At 41.3% G+C, this 15420-nt stretch overlaps 1 protein-coding gene across 1 annotated transcript in view; it reads left to right on the forward strand.

Moving 5' to 3' along the window:
• Nucleotides 1-15420, forward strand: part of LRRC56 (leucine rich repeat containing 56) — a 594120-nt gene that overhangs the window by 271181 nt on the left and 307519 nt on the right. The window contains exon 7 of the mRNA XM_086958939.1: nucleotides 3970-4066. Coding sequence (XP_086815065.1) covers nucleotides 3970-4066 — 97 coding nt within the window. The remainder of the gene's footprint in view (nucleotides 1-3969; nucleotides 4067-15420) is intronic.

A 15420-nucleotide genomic window follows, 5' to 3' on the forward strand; every position in this document is an offset into this window, starting at 1 on the left:
TGAGGGTGTGTGGTAGTTAGTGGGATGTGTAGAAGGTTTGGTCAATTGGTTGTGTGAATGGAATATCAGTGTTTGGGTCATTTAGGTTTGGGTGTGATTGTGGGGATTGGCAGTATGGTGTAATGGGTGAGCTACATGCTGTTGTCTTATTTTGGAGTGGAGCAGGGTTTCTGACTCAAAGGTCTTCCTGACCGTAACAAGCCCAATCAAACAATATCCTAATCACTGTCTGCTCTTGGTAGGGGCTCCTAGAGCAATGGGATGCCACGTAGGGTTGATTGAAGTAGTAAAAAGGCAGGAAGTGATGTCACTTCCTGTGCATGGGATGATTGCTTCTAGTTTCCTGAGTCAGTGATTTGTGTGTTGCAATGGCTATTATTGCCCATTCCTAAAATGTGAAGCTCTTATGAAGATTAATGCTTGCATTTATTCTTGAAGCAACGGCTTCTAGCCACATCCACTTACGTTTGGTACTTGCCACAAATTCAACATTTATGAGGTTCACTGGTTCCAATTTTTTTAAATTGCTCCCACATTTGTCTTTCTCATTTTCCAACATGTTGGGATCTCGGTCATATTGTGGTAGGTCTGAACCACCCAGTTAAAGCTATTAAAAACCAAAGCTTTGCTCAGTTAATATGATCGTACTCTGATCTCTGTTTTGCATCCACCGTTCAAACTGGGTGCCATATTTTGCTGTCTTCTGCCACACAGCTCAGATTAGAATCTGCTTTGCTTTTCAATTGTATGAATGATTTCCTCAATTTTTGTGCTCGTATAATAGGGCTTCTTTGTGTGTTTTGTTGTACCTCCCCATATTTCTGATCTTGTTAGATTGTTACAATTCCGACTTTAGAGCATGTACCATCTGTTGCAGAAAATTCACAGTAGCTCTCCCTCGTAAGGCATGTTTAAATTTTGAGTCAACTACAGTCTGATGAACTACTGTTTTTCTGTGCTAAGATTGCAGCAATGCCTGTTATGAGTAAACTAAATTGAAATGTGGGATAAAGCTACAGGTTCTTTAATGCATTACTTTTTTTCTAATGAATAGGATGTTGGCACATTGTCACGCACAATTTAGCGACACTTTTTGGTGATATTCTGAAGTTTCATACTTCAGTCCTCTGCTTTCTGTTAGACGATCAGGTAGAAGTCCCCAGGACACGACATAGCTTGCTACCTACCAGCTTTTTAGGTCTCGCCTGAGCAGCGCATGCACTGCTCTGGCGAAACTTTTAGTTAGTGGCCTTCAAAAAGCCAACCACAGCTTTTTGTGAGGCATAGAGAGTGCGGTTACACACACAAGCGCGCGCGACATGCTCCGCCTCTCTATCGTACTTGCTCGCACTTCAACACCCCTCCCCCACCACAGAGCGCGTCTTGGGGCCGCACGTCTTTTTCAGGTAGGAACGGATCAGTGTCTTCATTGCGTGCCCTTTTTACCGCCCTATTGTGTGATTGTGTCTGTTGTTCCTCGCTTCTGTGACCCGTCCTTCTCCCTCACTTCAGTGCGCTGCCCCCCTACTTCACTTATCAGCTGGCTCACCACCTCACTTCTGTCTGCCGCTTTCCTGCCTTGCTTGTCAGCCACCCCACTTCTACGTTTCTGTCAGCTGCCCCCTAATAGCCTCTCAATCTGCTTCTGCTGATGTACTGTCTAGTGCTGGCTTCCCGGGTTATTGCTGCTTTTTTTATTTGTTGTTTTTTATGGAGATGCACAGTAATCTGCCATAAACCGCAGCATATATCCATCACCGTTTAGGTATAGGCAGCCATATTAAAGATTCTACAAATATCGTGGAAACAAAGTGGTCTTTCTAACTTGTTTATCAATGCATCCTAGCTATGTGTACCACATAGTTCGAATACACAGTCTTTCTTCAGTGTTTGTTGACAAAGGTGCAAGCTGATACAGAAGAATGCAATACTTCTTTGTAGCCATCTCAAATGAAGCTGGTATCTACTGTAAAACTTACTCACCTGTGTGGTAACAAAAGTGCAAATAAGCTTTTACAAATTGAATACTTCTTGTTTTATTATTTTGCTGTGTGTGGACGGCTCTTCTTGAATATGCCCCTAGTTCTTCCTATCTTTCATCCTTCTCCCCCCGTACTAAACTGCATCTTCACCCCTGCGCTTTGTTTCTTTGTTCTTTCACCTTCACCTTCTTAATTCCCTCGTCCTTATCTTTTTCCTTCTTTCTCTTTCCCCATTATTTTCTCATTCCTTTTATTCCTTTTCTCTTTGCCCCCTTTCTCTGTCCTTCCCTAGGTTCTTTCCCTGTTTGTCCACCTTCCTTCTTTCCCCCTCCCTCGGTCTGCTCCGCCCTACCTCCCCTCTTCCGTCCATCCTTCCTACCTTCCATGTTTCCTTCTGCCCTACCTTTTTTACATCCCTCCCTTTCCTTCTCACGTCCCCTATCGTTCCTTCCCTCATTCTATTTGTCCCTCCATAGTATCCCCTGTCCACCTCCATCCTTTGCCCCAGGATCCCAGACTTTCCATTCTTTCTCCTTTCCCTGCTCCCCTGCTTTCCACCTTTCTTTCCTGCCTCTCTTCCATTATTCCATCCTTCACTCTTTCCTTTCTTCTGTCTGTCCTTTCTTCCATCTGTCTTTTCTATATTCCCTCTTCCTTTTTCCCTCACCTGCCTTCCTTCTTACCTCACCCACAATCCTTCCCTTATTCCTTCTTCCTTCCCTCCTGTCACCCGTTCTTTCTTCCGTCCCATCTTTTTTAGTGAGCCTTTCCTTACACTTGCGAGATTTTGTCCTGCCTTCCGGTTTCACAATTTTGTTTTGTTCACACCAAAGCCGTCCTTCACCTCAAAGGCCTCGAACCCCAGGGTCTGGACACAGTATTTTAACTCTGTAGGTAGAGTGCTGACACCGGGTGTGTTTGCTACCGTTCAGGCTGTAAGCACAGATTGGTTCTTTGTTTCTTCTCTAGGACTCAGCGTTGCTTGTTGTATGTAGATGTGTACTTGAAGCAATGCTTAATTTGTAAAAATAAACAAGCATTGGCATAGCCAATAGGTCTCACCTTTGGGACCTTATAAGTGTTTTGCCATGCAACAGTTGCTGTTGTTGTACCAAGGATATTGTGCTGCATAACTAAATACTTATGAGGTCCCAAAAGCGAGGCCAATTGGCTATGCCAATGCTTGTTTTATTGTTTTTGCTATCCTTCAGTTCCTTTTACCCCTGAGTCTATAGGGTTTCCTCCAAATCCCTCAAACAGCCTTTTCTCTCCATTACTATCATTGCAAGGACAAGTGAAAACGTAATATTGGGATGATTCCATATCCGACTTGGTACCAATACCATGCTTGGCCCTTTTGTCACAAACAGAGGAAGATCTCTAAGTTCAGAAGCATCAACCCATATTCTTTTATTCCTTCTTGACACCCAAATAAAAGATGAGAGCAGTGATCCTCGACATCGTTACCACATCCACTTCTTGTTGTTGAGTCAGCTGGCCTTCCTAAAGTTTCTCACAAAATATTGCATTGCGCCCTGCTGCAAATATAGGGCCTTATTTATGAAGGCCTTGCGCCACCGGTGCGTGTCTTTTTCCCATTTTAAAAGTCACGTAAAAGTGGCGCAAGTCCTTCATAAATAAGGCCCATAATGTTTAGATGATATGTTGTGGTTAACACACTGTTGTAGAGAGACCTACTCTGCAGAGTAGTAGGCAGACTCTGAATTATAATTTTTCATAACAATACAAGAATGACCATTTATTTATAAAAATCGAATTTTAATTGCTCATCCTAAAGGCAAGAGTACCACCACCGTATGTATTCTTCTCATGACCTTGAATATTCGAACAAAATGTATTAACACCTAGTAGCAACTATTTGGAAGTTCAAATAATACACCCATTCAGTAAAACACAAGTCACTTCCACAACCCTAGCAGTACTTTTAGTAGAATGCTGATTGCTCTCTTTTCTGTTATTTTAAAAGGGATCTGGGTACAACATTATCCAAACTCAGTGTACTATGGATGGCTCGGTGTGGGCTTGTGGATTTAGATGGGATGTCATCCTTCTCATCACTGAAGGTAGGTGAACTTACAGCATGTCACAGTAATGTGACAGTATGTAGCAAGTGAGCCGCAAATTTGTCTTGTGCCCTGATCAAACATGTATGTGCATTACTGGCAATCAATTCAAATGCAAAATTAGAAAATATTCTTTTCATAGTTCTTTTTTATACGTAGTTTCTCCAACAGCTCTTGCAGAGAACTCCTATAAATATAGGTGATTATATTATTGAAACATTGTTTTCCAGCCACACTGCACCATTGATTATTAATGTTACGCGCACTGCCTCCACACATAACAGTTTCTCTATCCTTGCCTTCCTTTTGCTTCTCAGAATCACAGCTTCTGAAAAATTCATCTCTAGATAGAAGAATATAATGTGTGTTTATTTGTTCTTGCAAAGCCCTTGGGGCATATTATCAAGACATGCAATAAAATTATCGCCGCTTTAGCGGCAGAAAACTGCCGCTAAAACAGCGATAATGGGCTTGATAATATGCTCTATGGAATTCCAATTGAAGCCCATGTTAGATGTCCTTCACATTTAACATGGGCTTCAATTGGAATTCCATAGAGCATATTATCAAGCCCATTATCGCCGTTGTAGCAGTAGTTTTTTGCCGCTAAAGCAGTGATAATTTTATCGCCTGTCTTGATAATATGCCCCCAAATGTTTATCAACAGCACATTAAGAGCACTTAGGATAACAATGCTAAGCATTGCCAAAAACATAAAAGCAGACAACCAAATTAAGCAAGCCAAAAACATAAAATCAGGCAACAACTTCTTTCTTACTATAACCAATAAACATAAAAACACACGTTTTTTTTGCCGTTTCTTTATTGCAGTGCAGTTAAGATTGGATAGGAAAAAGGATGCAGCCATAAATGAACATTCTTCATAGACTTTAATAAATTTGATAAATAATAATTACAAATCTCATCTTTCCAGACTTTGGGAATTATTATGGTTACTCAAATTGGACTTTTGCTGGAAGTAATGGCAAGATATGCTGTTTTGTAATAGCTTGCCAGTAAAACAACCTTTTGTGTGAAACATCAAAACAGGTAGAAACTTCTCAGCAAAACCCACTGCCATTAACTATTCTAAAAAAAATGTAGTAACGTACCCATTAGGCTTTTTTAATCTTGTCACTAGAAACCTTATTTTCCTAAATAAATAACTCCCTTTAAACAAAATAATCTGAAACATTACAGCAATAAAATACAAAGCCACCCAAGTGCAATTCTTTAAGCTATGGGGAAGAATGTAGTCCTATGTTGGGGCATTTAAGTCTCCTCATCATTCCATATCAGAATGGTAGACATGAGACTGTTTTAATATAAGCCTTTTTCAAAAAGTTTAAACTTCTAAAATATAAGAAAAACTCCTCTACAGAATATGGCAACATGCATATTTTGAAATAATGAAAAATGTGGTTGGAAAACGCGTAGGATCCTAGTGACCTGATGTATGAATATGATAATTACCAATTCCTAAATAGCAACAAATACCAAATCTAAATTAGGAATTTCAAAATATGATTTATGTACCTTCAACTTTGGCAGATAGTTATTTGTGTGTGTCTGTATCAGCTTAAGTGATTACCTCACCCTTTTCAGGAAGTACCTTTACTTGCAGCAGCACAACAGAAAGATAATTTTCCATCACAGGAGGAATTTCAGCCAGGAATCCCAAGAGGATGTTGGCAGGAAGAGAAAGTATAGATTTATTGTCCAAGAGTTGGAAGTTCTTGTAGAGGATGTGTCTCTGAATATGAGAAGCTGTTGGGAAATCTTTCATGTCTGTTCCCGAGGCAACAAAAGACAAAATAGAACCAGGATACAGCAAAGGATAAATGCTGTAGATGCCACCAGAAGGTCTTTGGAAAAAAATCTGGAAGCAATGGAACGGCCCGTTTCCCTCACCAAGGAGAAGGTGCATCAAGAAGACAGGAGGCAGCAACTACAGGTGGGCAATGAGGAACAGAGCCATCATCTACCCCTTTGGAAGACTTAATAGAAGCAGCCTTTCAGCCTGAATCCTTCTCCGGAGTATCCAATATTGGTACATCTGCCCCTGTATCTGATGCTTCAGATTAGTACATTACAATGTACCAATGGCACTATATATTATTAATAAATACGTTTAACATAATAACTTTTACAAATTAAATATATCTACTGCTGTCATAATAGTAGGATATTTATTTAGCAAGTAGTCACAATTTGTATTAAAAGTCCACATTCATTGTTGTTAATTCATTTCAGGTTTTTCATAGTGACATTATGGGTAATGTAGGCCATATGCATAACACCAAGGCGTACAGTGTTGTTATATTTACCTTATGAGCTTGATGGGCAATCTAAAATATATTTTACATGCTATTTATATTATTTATGTGTAGCTCTTACAATAAACAAAAATGTTCAAATTAGCATACTTTCGAAAAAAATAAACATTATAACCCTAAATATTATAACAATATTTTCACTATGGTTTAAGCTCAACCTACAGTGTGCAGGACCAGGAAATCTAATATAGGTATACAACAGTACAGGGACCTTTTGACATATGTTCGACTACAAAGCTCGCCAGTACCCTAAGGAACTGGTGTGAACTACTGATCATAAGCCGAGAAAACATCTTGGATCAATTTGTATGTATGAGTATGGCATGAGAATGAATGAGCAGAATATGCTTTGAAATTGTGTAGGAGTTAGGAATTCGAAGATATGTTGGTCTGGTCCTGAGGAAAACTACTAGGAAGTTTCTGGCATTATATGTGGCTGAAACTTGTAAACCGGTGATGCTGCAGTGATCGGGACTTAGCAGCATCGCTTTTGTTTTTAATCTTGCCAAACAGACCTCTGTCAAAGACATTGTCTAGGAATACAGAGCTGGCAATTTTCAACCGAGATCCCCACTTCTTGATACATGCTTCCTTGAATCTCAAGGTAGAAGCTCACCCTGATATACAAAGTATTTGGGAACTCAATGATGAAGCATGCCAATTGTAACCTTGGTGGCTGAGAGTGCCTTTAAGGAATACCCCAGTCTGGCTAGACTGGGAAGTCTTCATTATAAAGCAAAATGATTGACTCTTTTTTGATACTTACATGAAGGAAATATGGATCACTGACAGAATATAGTGTCAAAAATTTCGTTTGCTAAAATATTGTCTAAAAATAGATACAAATATTGTTTTTTAAGTAAATATTGACTTATAAGTAAATTATGTTCAACATGTCACTCTTTAAATATAAAATAGTTGAAACCTAAAAATCTAAAGTGTATTTACTTAAATTATATATACATATATTTATAATTGAATATATATATATATCATTTTAAAATAATTTGACAATAAATTAACAGTTTTTCTAATATTAATTTGTTCAGCAGTAATAGTACAATACATTCTAAATTAACTCATCTATATCTATATACCAGCAAAATTACTTACCTTAAATAAAATATGAAATGTAACATATTTAAAAAAATCTTATACTGTCCACTAAATAAAAAAGTATTATTTTACGTATGTTAATGATATTTTTTTTAGGAACCATCTCTTTATTGTTGATTTTGTGTTACAAAGACAACAAATAAAGCCATGGTGCCTTGAACACAGCAAGGCCACAGTATTCCAGTACATTACGTTATCAGAAGCCACCAAAGATAATGAAAACAGTTGCATTCTTCATGTATAGTAGTAGGACGGCCAGAGATTATTGGCATAGAAGGGGAGTACTGGTGCATCATAGTTAGAAACACCCCCTTGTACTAATGATATTTTATCTTACATTTCTTTATAAATAGTATTATGAATAAAAAAAATTAAAACAAGATACCTAAAATATTTATTTAGTATAGAAAGAAAGTAAAAATAATTCTCTACAAATTACACACATTTCTAAAACAAATAATGAGAACAATACAAGCACTATAATAACTATTAAAAACCGATTTTAATCAAAAATAGTGAAAGTGTTGGAATTCGTAGGGGTTACGTTTACTATTCCCACTACAGTCTAAGCAACAGTGGAGAAAGTGTTGGATTTCGTTACATTTCCTATTCACACTCCAGTCAAAGTAAAAGTAGGGAAGGTGTTGGACTTTGCATGTGTTAAATTTAATATTCCCAGTCCGGTCTAAGCAACAGAAGGGAAGGTGTTGGACTTCGAAGGGGTTAGATTTACTATTCCCACTTGTATATAAGTAACAGTAGGAAAGGCATTGGATTTTGGATGGGTGAGATTTAATATTCCCACTCTAGTCTAAGCAACAAGAGAGAAAGTGTTGGATTTCAGGGGGGGGTCGCGGGGGGCAATAGATTTACTATTCCCATTCCAGCCTAAGCAGTATTAGGTATTAGGAAAAACGATAGACTTCGGATGAGTTAAATGTTATATTCCCAGTCTTCCCTCAGCAATAGTAAGGAAGGTGTTGGGCTTTGAAGGGGTTAAATTTGCTATTCCCACTTGTACAGTTACAATAGGGAAGACTTTGGATTTCAGAGGGATGAAATTTACTATTCCAGCTCCAGTCTAAGCAACAGTAGGCAAAGTGTTGGATAATTGAAGGGGTTGGATTTACTCTTCCCACTCTATCATGGGGGAGGGGCGTGGAAGGGGGTGTTGGTCCGCAATAGCATAGTACAACATGTTCCATAGTCCTCCCTGATGCTTATCAACAATAAGTTTTTACAATATTTCTGTATCTCAGTATTTTTAACTCAATAAATTGTCCAAATACCAAATACATATCCACATAAACAAACTCACGACTGCAGTGCTCAGATATCAACAGAGACAGATGAACAATCGCCTCCAAACAGTTGGAAGTTCTTTTGAAAGGTTGGCCACTTCAACTATGTGTTGGAGAGCCGCAAACATGCAGGTGGAGCTAGTCCATCACAGTGGTGATGTAGCAGGGACCTTTCTCAAATAACAAATGCTTTAGAGAAAATGCAAAGTGCTAATGCAGGAATTAGGGCATCAAGGTAGGTTGGGGAACCTAAGGACAATTAAGTTCGAGCAGTGTTTCTGTTGGTGACCCTGTTGCATCATGGTGCTCTAGAAACTAGAGCAGCGAAAGACAAGGTAGGATCATACAGTGTTCAACAGAAAGACCAGCTACTGGGTGACAAAAGTGCAAATATAAATACAGATAATTTGAATATTTTCTTAAAGTAAAACCATTTATTTTTATTTTTTGGGAAACAAAAATATTTTTCCAAATCCGTATTAATGTATTCAAATTTAAACTGTTCATCTTCAAATGAGTCTGTGAATAAACAAAAAACATGTTTTCTGATCTATATGTTTTGTTTGCTCTTTCTTTGTGATTATGTATGCGATGTGTACCTTAAAAGTCGCTGTTATTGACATCACCCCTATGCACATGTCCCTCTGCAGCTCTTGCACTATTTTGTCCTTGGTGGTAATTAAGGGGAGTTTTTCAACAACTGCTTCATCAGATTTCTCACTTGCAGGGCTAACTGAATTTCTATTTTGGCTGGCTACATTACGTAACTTTACACAGGTGGCTATGATTTTACAGCACACTGCTAGCTCATTATTATTATTATTCTGAGTTTTGTATAGCGCCTGGTTACCGATAGGCATCCCAGCGCTTCCAGAACATAACACTGCTAAAAAATGAAGAGATTAAATGGAAAACAAGAAAGTTTTTAAAAGTTTACGGAAGCGAAGCAGACTAGCTTCCGATCGAAGTTGTAGGGGCAGTGAGTTCCACAGGGAGGCCACATTTATTGAGAACCTTCTGCCACCAGTTCTAGCCTTTTTCACCCTGCCAACCTGGAGGAGATGTTGATTGTCAGAGCGGAGGGAACGAGAGGCCTTGTAAGGCTGGACCATCTCCTCAAGAATAGGAGGGCCTACCCCGTGCAGAACTTTGTGGGCAATCCAAAGGGACTTGAATTTCACCCTGTCCCTCACAGGGAGCCAGTGCAGTGCCCTCAACGCCGGGCGGGCAGATTGACGCCTGGGGAGACCCGTCAAAAGCCTGGCAGCCGCGTTCTGCACTTGCTGCAGTTTATTCAGGGTGGATTCGGGCGCGCCCAGGAATAGCGCATTGCTGAAATCCAGCCGCGAGATGATAAGTCCCTGGATGAGAAGCCTTCGAGTCGCCACTGGGAGCAGAGGCAGAATCTTCTGGGCTGAGCGGAGCAGGCCAAAGCACACGCCAGCGGTCTTTTTGGCATGGGTTTTAAACGATAGGTCCTGCTCCAGCCACACCCCCAGGCTCTTGATCTCCTGCTTGGGGGGGGGTACCGATCCCAGACAGTCTGGCCAGCTGCTGGGGGACAGCGATGGAGAAGAGTTCCCCAGCAGCATCAACTCCGTCTTGGAGCCATTTAACTTTAGGGCTGAGCTGCACATCCACGTGTAGATCTTCTCAAGACACGCGTGCAGCCTGTCGGGATGGTGCGCCGACTGGGAGAGGCCTACCACCAGCTGCATATCATCAGCATAACTGATGATTTTAATACCCAGCGGCAGTACCACACTCTCCAGGGGGGCCATGTAAACGTTGAATAAGGTAGGGCTCAATGAAGAGCCCTGTGGCACACCGCACTGGAGAGGAGTTGAAGATGATTTTTCATGGCCTTCACACACCTCAAATGTACGGCCTTCCAAGAAGGAAGCGAACCATTTGAGGGCCAGACCCGTGACCCCCACCCCCAACAGCCGTTGGAGAAGCACCTGATGGTCCACGGTGTCGAAAGCAGCACTGAGGTCCAGGAGGATCACTGCCACTGATCCCCCCGAATCCAGCATGCTCCTTGCATTCTCCACGACCGCCAGCAGGGCGGTGTCAGTCCCCTGGCCGGGACGAAAACCCGTTTGGGAATCGCCCAGGAGGGAATTGGCTTCCACAAAGTCCGAGAGGCGGCTATTCACCAGCTTCTCGGCCACCTTACTAATACCCGGCAGCAAGGAAATAGGTCGAAAGTTGGCAAGGTCGGCGGGATCGAGATTAGGCTTTTTCAAAAGGGCCTTAACCACTGCCCCTTTCCAACTTGGGGTAACTACCCCTTGGGCGAGGGACAGATTTATCAAGTCCGTCACAGGGCCGCCAATTGTAGAAGACACCTGTTTGAGATTTTTGATCAGTGCTGGGTCTTTCGGGGAGCCACTCTTCATAGACCTCAGAACCGCCAGGACTTCCTCCATCATGACCGGACCTAGAGAGGCCAGCTCCACCGATTGCGTCTTAAGTTGAGAGCTGGAATTATCATCCGAAGAGGTGACCTCACCTAGCCGGGGAAGGGAAGCCAGTATGTTATCAATTTTGTTTTTGAAAAAAGAGGCCAGTTCTGTGCATTTTTTGCGAGGGTCCTCGTGAAGAACCTGAGGTACGGGGGCATGCAGTAGCTCCTGCTCTAGGGTACCCTCACTTTTGTGCAGACATCAGGATATGCCTTTCAGTGAGTCTGTTCTATAATGCCCCCTAGTCGTTTATGAGCAGCAATGTACCTGCTTTGTCGAGGTGTTCGGGATTAAAGTATTGAGTTATTATCCACAGTTATAAGCATCTGCATTGTCACCTCACATTTATCAAACTTATTTTAGAAATATTAAAGACCTAAAACTTAACACAAAGGTTATATTAAAATAGCATTAACCTAGCAACCATTCATCTCCAAGCTCTCTTCTTGCTAGTCGCTCCTATATTGTACAGTGTCTAAAGATCTAAGAGCCATGAGTGCTCCCTGAGTATCGAACAACTAGGTCAGTGATCAAACATGTGGCGTAGCAGAACACTTGTATATTTAATGAACGGTGACACTATTTTGATATATGTAATCTGTTTCAGTGGGTAAACATAATAGAACATGTGTACCGTGTAGACATCCAATCCCTTCTGGAAAATGAGCTAAATCAAAGAAATGGATTTTTGTAGCCTCTTGGAAATGCTATTTGAGAACTAATTCCGGCCAACATTCCATCAAGAACAATTATATAAACCCTGAATTAGACACTCTGGTATATCACTCCTACAACTACAACTATGTTTTTTTATTTTATTTATTTATTTGAGTTTTATATAGCGCTGGCTAGACCCGGAGGCATCAGAGCGCTTTACATAAGGATCCACAAACTTACAGAATTACATCAGTTACAAGTTACATAATTTACAAGAAAACATTTCGAGCGTCAGAAGACAAAATAAATGGAGCTTAGAAGGGTAAAGGGGTGGGGTAAAGATGTAGAAGGGAGAAAGGATGGAGATAGGTTGGATGGAGAGAGGAAGGTGAGTGTGCCCAAAGTCCAGCTGGGTAGGTGACGGCCGAGGGGGAAGTCCACAGCTCATCTCCTCTGTGGCTAGATCTCAATGAGAAAACAATTAGAGAGCAAAGAGGAGGGATAAATGGAGTGTAAAGGAGAAAGTGGGTGGAGTTAAGGGTTTAGGAAGGAGAGTACGATATATATAAACATATTGTGCCGCCATTATGAAAAATTGCAATGCATTTTGGGCCTCCTTTTCTACTTTTTCACCTACTATTTTCTATTGAAGCCTTCTTGTATGCAGTATACAGTTTAAGGCATAAAGACACAAATAGAAGTTTCCACAGTGTAGCACCAGGTTGCTTAATCTATTTGATAATCCTGTATAAAGGAATGTCTTTCTTTACAGTAGCATGATTTAAGTATATTAGTGCTAGTGTTAATAGCAAAGTTGCCCTTTGTTTATTTTACTGTTCCTGGCTTCTGCTTTGTGATATATATCCACACTCCAATGATGTACCCATAGATAAACACACCCCTTCTTTAATTGACATCTTGTTGCCAAAACCAATAGCAGCAGATCGTATGCTCCTGAGCCCACTCCTGGACTATTTTTGCCAAGAGGCAGAAATATTTATCTGGGGGCGGGCTCACGGTTCCACTGCCAGTCCCAGCCTAGATGGTAGTCATGAGCTTGTATCCAATGGGATGCCTTAAGACAGTCCCATGGTAATGGGACCATTTTCTTCCTTTCTGATGAGCAGCGAGCAACAGGCTGCCACAACCCTTTCTATCTTTACCGTGATATATTGTCTAAATGGCCATCTGACAAAATAGGTATTAAATCTTCTTGTCCCGCTGGGAATCCACTTGTGCGACGGTCATTCAGGCGATATAAATTCCACACCTCGGTAAGAATATATGTCTTGATGTAGAAGCTGGATTTGATTTATGGTGTAAGAGGCTAGAAAAACCTTGCTCAGCAAATAGGTATATGCTCTATTGTCAGCGTGAGGACTATAGAACACGATAAAGGTGAAGGTCTACCCTTTCTAATATCACCCTTATGAAAACAGTTTTTATTGTCATGGTCAAGGTAGGGCTCCCTCTATAGATTCTACCCAGCCCCAATTAACAACAGTGGGCTTGGATGTGGGAAAGCGCTTGTACTCCCGTGGTTCTTCTACCTGCTTACTATCCCTTACCAGGCTCTTTGCTACTACCTCTGATCCTTTCACACCTGCCTCTTTGCTCCTCCTTGGCATCTGTACATAACCCATTGCCCACAGCCCGGTTTTGTGCTCCGCATGGGCTTCTGTTAATGGGCATGGCTGTGGAACTCAGCCTATTACTAGGTTCACTCGGGGAACAGTGCCCTACGCAGCCAGGTATAGACTGGGATCCTTTCTTTTGTTATGTTAGGTTTCAGAAATATAGTGCAGAAAGGAAGAGTAGATTTGCTTTAGCAATTTAACTCTTTATGGGCCAGATGTACGACCAAGAAAATTGCACATTGCAAATTACGACTCTTTTGCAAGGCGCAATTTCCGAAGTTAAACAGTGTATTTCACTCTGTGTGCGATTCCCAATGGAGTTGCAAATGTCAAGGCTTATTAATATTAATGAGTCTCTCGCAATTTGCGAGCCCATTGGGAAGGACCGCCCTCCCAGGGATGGTGGCCTGCTGGACTCAGCAGACCACCATGTCTGGAACTGCTTTTTAATAAAGCAGCTTTTTTTCCCCTTAAATGTAGCCAGTTTTCCTTCAATGAAAATGGGCTGCATTTAAAAGAAGACAAATGAAACTTTTCAGTTTCATTTTTTTAAGGGCAGGCAGTGGTCTCTGTGACCACTGTCTGCTCATAAAAAATATTTTCCAACATACTCACAAAGGGGAAGGGGTCAATTGGGACCCCTTCCCCTTTGTGAGTCGTTTACCACCTACTTGAAGTAGGTGGTAAAGTAGGTGGTAAAAAGTAGGACGCCCCTTCCTAATAGCGAGAATCGCAAATGCTATTACCCTTTTTTGCGGCTGCAAACAGGATATTCTCTCGTTTGCGTAAAAAAGGGTCGTACATCTGGCCCTATAACTTATAAATGAGTATGGCTTACAAAAAAATGAAATCCTCAACATTGGGCCAGTATTCAACTTTAGGTAGGCATATCTAAACTATAACAGAAAAATAATACTACTGTGCTAAAAAAGTCAGCACTGAATACTGTGTAAAGCAAGACTGGGGACTAACCACATGTATAAGACAGAAATCTGCTTTCTGTGCCTGCTGGTCGATATAGGATCAGCAGCAGTACTGCACTCCATGGCCAAGCAGAGTGGGTTACTATCCTGCCGAGTTCGAGATCGTCTGGTTTGGACCCACTTTTGCTCCTCAGTTTTAGTCTCAGCAGTAACTTCTTGACTGCGGATCTCACAAGCCTCTTACCATGTTGTGTGAGACCTCTTGCTCTCTCTTCCCAGATCACCAGCCACAGTCCCAGTCTGCAGACCAGAAATCAGACTCCATTCTCTTTCTGCAACTGCCTTCTTGTTAGGTCAACCTCTGCCCCACTTCCTGATCCTACTGAAGCACTCACCCTTCTCCACCATGCTGTATGTGTAGCTCATCCACTTTTCCTCCCCGTAATGTGGAGCTACAAACCACTGCCCCATCTCGGGCCATCACTATCAATGGTGCAGTTAGGCTAGGGCTCACCATTCTGAGGTCCCCACTGTATTCCTATTATAGCTGTTTTTCTACCCCCTAACATGTATTCAGTGGAGGGGGTTCTTTGCTTTTATTAGGGTCCATGTCAACCATGGTGCAAGAAGGCTCACCCACTTCTTCAGTGAGAGCAATCTCTGCACAACTCCTTATCTCCCAGCTCCTTGCAGGCATCTCCCATTCCATCTAATGACCTCTCTCTGTTTTCTTCCTCCACAACCCCTGGTCCAGAAAGTAGGCTCTGTCATTGGGATAGTGGGTTTACTTGTAGCTGGGTCTATGGGATTATGTTTCAGCTACACCAAGTGTGTGTGTTAGTACTTGGAAGTGACAGTTTAAAGCAAAAGTAAACACTTTCTTTTTTTTTTTTTTTTTTTTTTTTTGAAAACCTTT

Source organism: Lissotriton vulgaris, chromosome 2_1 (genome assembly GCF_964263255.1).
Source record: "Lissotriton vulgaris chromosome 2_1, aLisVul1.2, whole genome shotgun sequence".
NCBI lineage: Eukaryota > Metazoa > Chordata > Amphibia > Caudata > Salamandridae > Lissotriton > Lissotriton vulgaris.